The sequence below is a fragment of the Musa acuminata genome, chromosome BXJ1-4 (genome assembly GCF_036884655.1).
Source record: "Musa acuminata AAA Group cultivar baxijiao chromosome BXJ1-4, Cavendish_Baxijiao_AAA, whole genome shotgun sequence".
NCBI lineage: Eukaryota > Viridiplantae > Streptophyta > Magnoliopsida > Zingiberales > Musaceae > Musa > Musa acuminata.
The window spans coordinates 1,097,482-1,108,885 of NC_088330.1; the positions used below are offsets into that span (position 1 = coordinate 1,097,482).

Here is an 11,404-nt window from a genome sequence, read left to right on the forward strand (position 1 = left end):
CATCTGCTTAATCTCACAAGTTTCCGTCCAGACAAGTGGTTCCCTATCGCCCTCTTCATCGTCGAGCCCACTAAGTTTCGCATCAAAGCAGAGCACGCAGACCACCACCCCATATCGCTAATGGAAGCAACGCATGGCATCTCCTGACAAAAAGAACAAGAACATTTCATTTGCCAAAAGAATGGTGAGTGTCCTTCATGGATGGGCACAAATACACTGATGCTTCATGGACCCAAAAAAGACCCTGTTCTCTCAATCTTCAAAGAAACCCTAACCCTAGTAATTCATTCGCCTATGCAAGGAAGACCAACTCTTCTCAAGATGGAAAGAATTGTTTGTGGTGGCTGCAGCGCCATTTGTCTTTTTGCCGGTTGAGCGGATTCGACATCCTCAAGTTCCCAGTTAACATTGTTCCTACACGGCTTCAGGGCATGAATCTTCATGCAGCTGCACATACGGCTCCTGACAAATGCAAGATAACAAAGTTCATAGAAAACTTAGCTACTCGAAGCTGATGGAAGTAAGATGAGTTTTTTTAAAGCAAGAGCAAGATATTGCGGGTTGGCCCGAACAGGTTTTGTTCCGTAGACTGGCACCAGAGTTTTACTGCATCAGGGCGGAAACTAGCATGTGCAATTTCCAAGGACAATTAAAGGGATGCTGTTAACTAAGATACAAATCTAATGCAGAGACAAACCTGAGGACCACGATGAGCAGCATAGTTTTCCTTCGTTAACATGCTTAACATCAAGACCAATCATCCATGATCCAACACTGACATCATCATGGGCAAATGTGCGAAGAATAGACCTAGCATTCAAAGAAATAGGTGATTGACTCCAACTGTAATAAGCCTGACTTTTGCTAAATAGAGGATATATCATTGCCAATTTTATCAATATACTAAGAGAGAATATTTGATAGTTTCCATGTACACACTTGTTGATGGAAATAAACTGTGCAACAGCTCTGGAGACTACAAACATTTCACCAGAAGCATGACGGAAGTACCTGTTAATCAACATGAATCAAAATTTAGTGACATCAGAAAATACATAATCACAATGGAAAATAACAAAACAATGCTACCATAAGTGGCAAAATCCACATTGCAGCACAGAATGGCTCGTATCAAGGATAAATTTATTGAGGCACAAAAGTCATTTCTGCATAATAGTTAGTCAAGCATTAACTTTACCAAACATTTAACTTATGTTTTAAAGGGAAACTAATTTTTGTTGGTCATAATTGAGTGGCTATGCAACACACTTTAAGTGTCACCAGTCAAGGCCTTCCCAACTGCTACACGCCAACATGCTGCAGTTCAGAGAACAAAAAGATAGTGGAAACTATGCCATTGTAGAAAAGCTGTTACACAAAAAAAAATAATATCAATTAGATCTATCTTGAAGCCCATTTGCAAATGCATATCTGGTTCCGCATGGTCGTATCATGCAACTAAAGACTACGAACACAATTCCTGAAGGCATCAGCTTACACAATGACGAGCATCAGAATGTATCCAGCAGATTCAGACCTTGAGGCAAGTGGACCTTTGCACATTTATGTCAAGCTTATATGTAAAACTAAATGAGCAAGGTGGGAGATCATATTTCAGACAATATTCTGCAATTGTTAATGAAAATGAGTGAAAAGCAACAGAAGCAGCCACAGCTCACCAACCAACCACAAGAGCACCCCGGCAAGAAGAAACAGACAATAAAAATATAACGACATTCGGAAGAAATAAACAGTAACAGAAATGAACACGATCAAATACAATGAGAAAACAGAATAGATATGTCAAACCACAAACAATCAGGTCTCATTAAAAGAAGACATCAGAAATCAATACCAACAATGAAATTCACAAGCATGCAATAGTTTGTAAAGAGGGAGTTGAATAAAAAAGACTTAGAAGAAAGTATTGTTTATATTTGCCAGAACCAGGGTTCTCAATTTTGATGTGTACTGCCTGGTACGGGCGGTACATACCAGACCAAAAGGATACCAGTACACGAACCGCCCTCTACTGGGCGGTACCAATGTTTTGACCCTATATCGGGTGATACAGGGTCTGTACCGAGCGGCAATGGTCAAAATTCGATCGTTACCGAGGCATACCTGTCGGTACGCCTTGGATTTCGACTATTACCAAGGTGTACCGATCGATATACCCCAGATTTTCACTGTTATCGAGGCTTATCGGTAGGTACGCCCTAGTATTTTAGGACCGTTACCTCCACGTATTTTTGGAGGTTTTTCAGTTCTTTTTGGGTATACCGTCGGCATGCCTCGGTACAATACTCGATACACCGATACAAACCGAAATTGAGAACCTTGGCTAGAACTTCATATATGGAAATCTCTACAGATATGGTTTCAGAACTGCTTTGGAAAGACTTTAGTTCAGCATCTCTTCCCTAGGAATTTCCTAGCTTCTTTTATAGGGTAAGATGGAATGAAAGATAAGTTCTTGATCTGAATCATTGGAAGATGTTGAAGGCAAGTTTATTGGTTTTCTATGCATGCAATTTTCCATAAATTCCTGGTAGTCATATCCTGGTGTTACAAGCCAAAATGCAGCATAAATTGAAGTTTGAGGTTCTTTATATGAATCATTGGAAGATGTTGAAGGCAAGTTTATGGGTTTTCTATGCATGCAATTTTCCATATATTCCTGGTAGTCATATCCTGGTGTTACAAGCCAAAATGCAGCATAAATCGAAGTTTGCTCTGGACAGAGGTAAGATGGCATGGATCATCTTCATCATCCATTAAAAGGCTTCACCACTTACTTCTAGTGGCTAATTTACTTTAAATGTGATGCATCCCTGTTTTCTGCATTCTAAGAACAATAACAGGAATCTCTGTTCACCTTTTTCTCTGAACTTATGTCCATTGATTGGTGATGATAGTAAAATGATTCCAATTCTCTTATAGTAGTTTGATGATTTCATAAGACAGTTGTGAGACCAACAATATTTTATAGATCTGAGTGTTAGGCAATTAAGAAACAACATATACAAAAATTGTGTTGTTGAGATAGATATGTGGAGTTACTAGGAAAGATGAGAAAATGAATATTTTTATTAGTGAACAACTAGGTATTGTTTCGATAGAAGATAAGATGAGAGAGAATCATTTAAGATGGTATAGACATATGCTTAGAAGACCTAAGGATGCGATAACTAGAAAAAGTGAAATGATTGATGTTCATGGTATGAGAAAATGTAGAGGAATAACAAAAAAGACTTTAATAGAAACTATAAATAAAGATGTGAATACTCTAAAGTTAACTAAACATATGGCTTTTTACAGATCTCAATGATGACAAAAAATCCATATAGCCAACCTCAAATAATTGAGACTTACGATTTTATTGTTATTGATGTTGTTGTTTGATGATCTTGAATAATCATGGTTGTCACCTATTTATTGCCTCAGGGTCTAAATTATTTCAATCCATTGTTCTTTCATAGATAAAAGGTGACAAGCAATTCAAAGTTAATGTAGATTTGATGAGTCCAACATGAAAAGCTTGAACTTACAGAAAAAAAAGAAAAGAAAGGAAGAGAAACAAAATTAGAAAGAGAAAATAAAATTAATAAAATTAATAATTATTTTTTATTAAACTTGTGGTCCAACCAATTGACCCACTAATCTAGTCAGCGATCCAATGACCCAATCAATAGCCAATTCAGTTTTGATAACTATGCCAACAACCAAGTTTAATATCCTTTCTCATTTCTAACTGACAGCTACAGAGTGCAACTACCGTGCAGCTGCTGAGCGGATAACCATCGGAGAACAGGGTCATAAATCAGATCTAGGACTAGTGGCAAATTTTTATCCACACAACTGTGTAAACAAATTAAAACTTGATACAGATGAACATAAGGCACCATTCAACATAACATAAATATGAAAGAAATACAAGAATCACTTACGATTTTCCATCACCAAACTTCCACCACTCTGGTTCAAACCACTTGTGACTCCTAGACATAAAATAAGCAGTTAGCGAACATAATCAAGCATCAAGACTATCTTTAAAAAAGTAGCACCAAGTGCTTGTGTTCCAATAACTTACAACTCAGAGAAAACTTCACCAGATTTCATACAACCAATGTAAACACGGGGCTTGTCCAAGTGTGATGCAAGCATTGTTCCCAAAGCATCTAAATATAACACGATTTAAAGATTATCATTAATGAAAAGGAGGCACATCCACCAAGCAATTGCATTAGATTTGTTATTGTATCCAACATTAGAACTTGTTACACATAATAGCAACCATGATATGCTAAATCTAGTGAACATGAAGCTAAATCTAGTCAGACATTCTTAAAAGAGAAATTGTCTGTATTAACTGCATTGGTGTGCCTATATGCTCATTATGGGACCTCTCAAAGCAATGAATAGGCAAATCTACCAAAAGTCTGAAGAAGTAAAGAAATTTTTTTTTTTTACTGGGAATTAAGTATCATCACCAAATGTCATCTGAATTGTTCTCATATTAATTGTACCTCTAATTAAAGGTTTGTAGACACGATTTACTCAGTATGAAAATTTAATCCAAAAAGGATAGGCAAAAATTAGAAGTTCTAAAATCAACCATCATTAGGATGCCATTTAAATACAAGAACAAGTCTAACAGGTCATAGTTAACACTTTCCAGTTCAAGGAATTGGACACCATCTTATTCTGCCAAAATCTTTTTCAACAGTACAAGCAGTTCCACATGAGGTAGCACAGACCACAAAGCTTTATCTGGACTAGTGGGTGCTTTTGCCCACCACATCTTGGAGAACTAATCCCACTTTGATACACCCAATCTTTAACATTATCAACTAAGGCCAATCTAAGTTTAATCGACTTCTCAGCGTTATAGTTCTTTGAATTGATTTGAATCAACCAAAATTGCCTAATATTAGCAATTCTAGACAATTTGATATACCACAAAAAAAGAGGGAGAGGAGCAGGAGTATAAGAATAGAGAAAATGAGTTATAGGAAAGACAAAAAAAAAAACAAATATGATTGTAAAATATAGGACAAGACTTTATTACTGTTGTGCTTGTTTTTTACAACTATTGGAATTACTGTTTACCACCATTGGCATAATTATCCATCATCAACAACCATAAGGCATGGAGCAAAGGTATATGGAGAAGAAAGAGGAGGATAAAGGGTAGCTTTTAACCATTTAAAATATAGGGAACCTATCATGGAATATATATGTGATAGAATATGAAGTTAATCCCAAATCCATAGGTGCTCTCTCTTTTCCTTATGTCTTTGCATTACCTTATATCCCAAGCAGCAAGTTGACAAGTCTTTCACCCGTTGTATAATGTAATAGTTATTTACTACAGTGATATTATTGTATAATATGATTAATATTTATTTTACAAAAATGTCCCATAGATATTTTTTAACAAATTAATCCCCATTAATTTTGTTTTGTATTTTCTCTAATGATTTGCTACTTCCAAGAATTTTTAATATTATATAAAACAATTTCATGGGTGTTCCCAATCTCGTCGATCCAAATTGAATATTTTTTCCTGATTCCAATTAAATTAATATGAATCTATCGTAATCCCAATGTGAATTTTGCAAACTATGAATTAGATGTCAGATCCAATAGAGGAACAGGCAGGGATAAGCTTTAATTATGATGAAATGAGATCTCTTTTCTTTTCAAAAATTAACATGAAATGAGAACTCTTAAGGCATTAAAGTGTAACTGAAAGATACTTATGTCAAATTAAGCATCAGCTATTCTGAGCATCAACATGGTTAATTTTATAATGATTCTTGAACATTAAGTTCTTGAGCCAAAGTTCAGTAGAGAAACAGAATTAGATTTGCTTTGAATGAACCTTAAGGTAATTTAGTAGAAAGATAATTGTTTAAGTCGAAGCAAGCATTTGTTTTATGACACAAGTACAAAAATTTCCATTTGCAAATGGAAATGGTTGACATCACATGTTCTCTGAAAGTTTATTGAGCCCATGGTCACACTGAGGTATTAATCAGAAGGCAAGCCAAAAGAAGGGCTAAATATTGCATTCTAGGTGGGCAGGGAATCCAAAAAGTGTCTTGTAGCCTGATAGCCTTGATTGGAAGGCAATTAAAAGGAGCTGATGTATAACCAAAGCATATAGCAAGCAACATCTAACAAATTTGTGACAAAAGCAAGCCCACGCTTCAGGTGTCCACATCTCAGATCAAAAGGACAAAGAGCATGAAGGTCGTAAAAGTATACTGGATATCAAATTAGCTAGTTCTCAAAGCACACTTGCCTATTCTGTATCATTAAATTCTTTGGTGTCACATTGGAGTGTCCCCATAAAGATACACATGAAAGCCCACATCTATTACTGCTATTCCCTTCCAACGAATGCCACTGCACCAAGCTACCTCTATCTTTTCTAGTAGTATCCTTCAGACCCAGAAATCAAATCGAAACAAAACAAAGGCACAAGCATGTTGATGCCACTAGCTCGAAAATTAGAGAACATTGTAGCTAAAATAAGGCTATGATTTGCAAAGAAAAACTTCTCCATTTACTTCAAAAACAAAAGACTATCTGATAAAAGCATGATAGGATTAATTAAACTAACCTTTGAGAAACATAGTCACATCAAGCATACAACTCTAATAAAAGATAACATGTGGCTAATTCTATTTCATCAATGCTTCTTTTAACAATATTAAATTTTATGCTAGAAAAAGAAAATGTTAAGTAAAATATCACACAACTGAACTATTAACCAAAAAGAGATGACTACAGATGACAATTCTTGCCAAGTAAATAAAGTTCAGTGCAGCACATAGTCTACTCATAAAGGATCTCAAACTTCAAATATAATAATAACAATTCCTGCCAACGAATTAACCCAGGATGTCTGTCAATCAGGTACCAAATTCCTTGGACAAAACAACATGAACAACAAATCAAATGCAGATGTGATACAAACTTTAAGCAACTGTAAATTTTTTTCCCTATAAGTTACTAAAACTGATAAATTCAAAGTGTTTCAACAAAACATAACATCAAGGTAGATCATTTGATGCTCCACTGAAGAAACATACCAATATTAACATAAACATCATCATTAACCTTAGCATAGAACTCAGCATCCCAGGTATCTGCAGCATAAACTAAAAACAGCTTTGTCTTCTTTGGGCCTTCTTCTGAAGCTTCTACATGATTATCCTGTTGAAAATTAAAATGCTTTCATGGAATTCAAAATAAAAAATAAAGGTTTTTAATAAGACTTCATCTGAACTTTCAGCTAAATACTGCAGATGGTGTTGTTCTATGCAATCTTAAGGTAGCAATAGAATTAGAGATCACCTATGAAAGATTGAGAAAGTAATGTCAAAGAACACATGAAAACTCGAGTAGCTCAAAATATATCCGTTTATATAATATTAATTACTACATAACCAATAGCACACTATACTGAGAAACTGTGAACCAAAATAAAATTAGAAAATAAATAATAAATAAGGCATGAAGCCAGATAAACATAATGGTGATAGAGAAGTATTAGGTTAGAATTTAGAAGAGAAACCATAAGAATAAAGAAGGATAAGAACCATCCAGATGTAACAAACTTTTAACAATAATAAAGATTCATATCAAGGTTTTAAATACGAGTCCAATACTGATTTTGGAAACTATTAGGCCGGTATGGTACCAATACATCAATCGGGCAATATACCAACCTGTACCTATCATTTAATAAAATATAAAATTATTAAAAATGAATGGTTATTGTAATGGTACCAAGCTATACATTTCGATACCAGTACCTGGTTGAAATTGGCTGTTGCATATCAGTCCTACTGACATCTAAAACCTCAAACAACATCACAATGCTTCTCTTGTAGCCATGAACCTTATACAGATCCAGACCTGGATGGCTGAATCACATCTCAGAAACCAGGTTGGTCTCCTGATCATGACAACTCTGCAAATAGTTTGACTGCAGAGCTGATTGAAGTAAAAGCTGCAACTACAATACCTTCTAATATCCTTGCCTATGACTCTAAATCTAAAAAGGATATACCCAAGTGCACGAGGCTCCCGTCAATGTGATGTATGGGGGGCGCTGATGTACGCAGCCCTACCTTTGGCAGGTTTCCTGACTCATACCCTGATCTCCCAAGTCACAAAGGAACAATCTTACAATTGTATCAACCTTGATCTCCCTGGTCTACCTGTCTCTAGGCCTAATATCACAAAACCAAGCATCACATGACACATACTTAAAGTGATATTAGTGATTAAACCTGGTATACAGTAAACAATGGGTATAAGATGTGAATGAATGTGGCCAGCACTTCCCATTCTATGGTACACTCCATGTCATTAAATCTCATGGGATCCTTATATGGCAACAGGCAGCAAGCCAAAACAAACTGTTACATGCTTATAGCTTATTGTTCTCTTCTATTCCTTCTGCTCTCTCCATCAAGTTCAAATTTGGTGCTAATATAATATAATGGAACTTGTTTAAAAATTTCATTTATACTGAAAAATACAAAAAAACAATAATATGGTGAATTTTGGCATGTAGGAAATGTACTAAGAGTCAAAAGTATAGTGTAACTAGGAAAATAAAAAAAACATTTATTTATTTTTATACTGCAAGGATCCCCAAACAAGAATAGAAAAAAAAAATGAAGACTAAACGTTCAACATGAAGTTAAACATACGAGAACAATGAAGTCCTTTGTCTGACTATTTTCATCATCAATCTCTCTGTCCAAACCATCTCCCTGATTTGCACTACAAGCAAAAAAGATCCAATAAGAATAAGAAACCTAATAAGATGTTCCTACATTGTTGATGCATCCAAAATTACCTTCGTCCTATTACAAATCGTGCTACCACACCTTTTTCTGATTCCAATTTTTTCATTGCTGCACCTGGGAACAAAATGCAAGATGATTGGTACTCAGAGAGGCAAAGCATTCAAAAGAGTCATCATCACCAATGTAGAATTAAAAGAACACAATGCTTTTTTACTTCCAATGTAGAATTAAAAAAACATGAGTATTTTTTCTTTTCTAGGAAAACAAGTAGGCATTATCACTTCATACTTTATAAATATGTCATACAAGTACATATATATCAGCAAAACTATCAACTATTTGAGATATCCTCTTCGAAAAGGTTGAGTTCCCACCATCCTCAACAAAGCTAGGGATGTTCACAAGATATGCCTAGAAGAGATGGCTCAATTGATACTCCATTGTTAAATTGTTGGACATTCTGTTTGTGAAATACTATCACCATGCAATTGGATGCCATCAAACATAAACTTGGAAGAAAGGTTTTCATCTGATTTTATGAAAGTCAAAGTTACTTTGTATGTCTATTCGAGACAACAAAGGTGACAATGTTCAGAATTTTTCTTTTTCCTGCAAAGTTAAGTGATGTAGGTGGGATTTGATTCCAAGACCTTGCGATGATCTGACAAACCCCTAAGCTAGCTAGCACCCTCATAATGTTCAGAATTGCTATAAGTAATTGCAAATTAAAAAAGAGATGGTTTATAAGTTTTATGATAAGTACAATCAAGAAGAGCAGAACATCATGAGTTACCCAAGAAACAGAAATTTCTTAGGAGAAAGAAGGCACGATAACTAAATGGCTTAACATGATACTACAGTAAAACCTTATGTTGAACGAGACAAAAGTATCTTGAACCTTTTTTCACAAAAGCCTTTGAAAATAATCTTCGCACAACCTTCCTAACAGCCAAATGTTATACCTCAGAACATCTAAGAATTTATCACATATAGTAAACCACAACCACCAAATTGCACTCAGTTGAGATGACCAACTTCTTGAAGGATAGTCCCGGAGTATAAGCATGTCTCTATGTGAGCATTTGCATGAATAAGTTCAATTACTTACTAATGAGGGAGGTAGGTTTCTCCACTTCATGATAAATGAACTCTAAAACAAATGATATGTTCCCAATCAATGCATTACTTTAATAAAAACTACAAAAAGAATAAAAAGGGGCTTGTACTGCACCAGTTGACAGCCACGACTTTCGAACTGCATCCCTATGCTTTTTCCGTCCAAATTCTGTGACTATTCCTATAACAACCAGCAGCCTTTTCCTAGAATAAGTCCCATTGGTCTCTGAAGAGTACTGCCCAACAAAACCTTCATGTCTCGCCGCAGCAAGCTCCATCTCAAGTGCAGCTAATTTCTTCTGTTGGTGCCTGAACAACAGAATCTATGCATTTAATCACTGCACAATTTGGTTTCCTACTTCTCTAACTTGGGCCACATTGAACCGAAACAAGAATCTAAAAGCAACTCACCTGCAGGCTACTAACTTCAGCGTCTCGTCGACGGAAATAGCAGACTGACCCTGAAATTTTTGCATAATCAATCCCATGCTTCCTCAAATCTAATACCATGAGCCAAAATCGAAACTTTGAACACAATGATTCTCATTTTCACGAAACTGACGTAGATTCAAAAGGTCAGAACACAATCTAATATGCAGGAAAGCGAATAAGAACCTGCCCAGTCCTTCGATCGAGTTCTTTGATGAGATAAACCCTATTCTGCGCGTCCTGCCAAAGACTGTCCAAAGAAAGATCAGGGCTTTAATTCAAGCTCCCATTTCGAGTACGCAATAAACTCAAACCCTAAGATTGATTCAAAGATGGATAAGGAGAGGCGAAACAGACCGGCCGGCGACATAGAAGGAAGCCATGGTGGCGAACATCGACAGCATGATGGAGGAGATTCGGGAGAGAGGGCGGGGACCAGATCCCCGGCTCTGCATCGCTGCTGATGCTCTGCGTCTTGACCCTCCTTCGAGATCAGAACAGTGGACGCGGTCGAGCAGATCTCGTCAGTGTCTTCCCTCCATTGCGGAGTCGATGCATCGATCGGGTTCTTCCTTCAGATCTCTCACGATGCAATCGGCTTCTCTCTCTCTATATATATATATATAATTTGTTTGGGGTAGCTGACAGGTGAACGACTTGTCGCCTCCAATCGCAAGGTGAAAGAAAGGACGCGTCGAGCTCATCATCATGGGAACCAAGGTATCATTACCGGGTCGAATCCAAGTAGATCCGAATCCGACAAACATAAGAGAAGACCAAAGGGACCTAAATATAGAATCGGATCTGATCGTTATCGGATTCCAACCGATTAACGGGTCGGGTGTCGAAATCATGCAATATATACGAGGATTCATTCCCCCCGATTAGATATATTAGTAATTCCAAACCTTATAAAAATACAATACGGAGTTTAAAAGTTTGTTCTATTAAGATTTAATTTATTTGAGTTTTAAAAAAAGTATATAAATATTTAAAACACTCAAAATATTGGTAATATTTGTATA

At 36.1% G+C, this 11,404-nt stretch overlaps 1 protein-coding gene across 1 annotated transcript; it reads right to left on the bottom strand.

Moving 5' to 3' along the window:
- Positions 1–141: 141 nt before the first annotated feature.
- On the bottom strand, positions 142–11,024 carry LOC135640392 (hydroxyproline O-galactosyltransferase HPGT1-like). The gene is made up of 12 exons (XM_065154782.1): positions 10,737–11,024; positions 10,566–10,629; positions 10,362–10,411; positions 10,066–10,259; positions 8,885–8,948; positions 8,736–8,808; positions 7,104–7,227; positions 4,094–4,181; positions 3,951–4,001; positions 940–1,011; positions 698–810; positions 142–462 (listed from the first exon to the last, which is right to left on the bottom strand). The coding sequence occupies exons 1-12, from the start codon at positions 10,832–10,834 to the stop codon at positions 440–442; spliced, it is 1,014 nt and encodes a 337-aa protein (XP_065010854.1). The 5' UTR covers positions 10,835–11,024; the 3' UTR covers positions 142–439.
- Between the last annotated feature and the right edge of the window lie 380 nt (positions 11,025–11,404).

What these genes read in the sequence shown, in the direction of transcription:
- LOC135640392 (XM_065154782.1), bottom strand. Translation starts at nt 10,834, where the DNA reads ATGCAGAGCCGGGGATCTGGTCCCCGCCCTCTCTCCCGAATCTCCTCC. An exon ending in CGATTTGTAATAGGACGAAG is followed by an intron (nt 8,809 to 8,884) that starts GTAATTTTGGAT and finishes TTTTGCTTGTAG; the next exon opens with TGCAAATCAGGGAGATGGTT. An exon ending in AAGTTTGGTGATGGAAAATC is followed by an intron (nt 1,012 to 3,950) that starts GTAAGTGATTCT and finishes GTTGATTAACAG; the next exon opens with GTACTTCCGTCATGCTTCTG.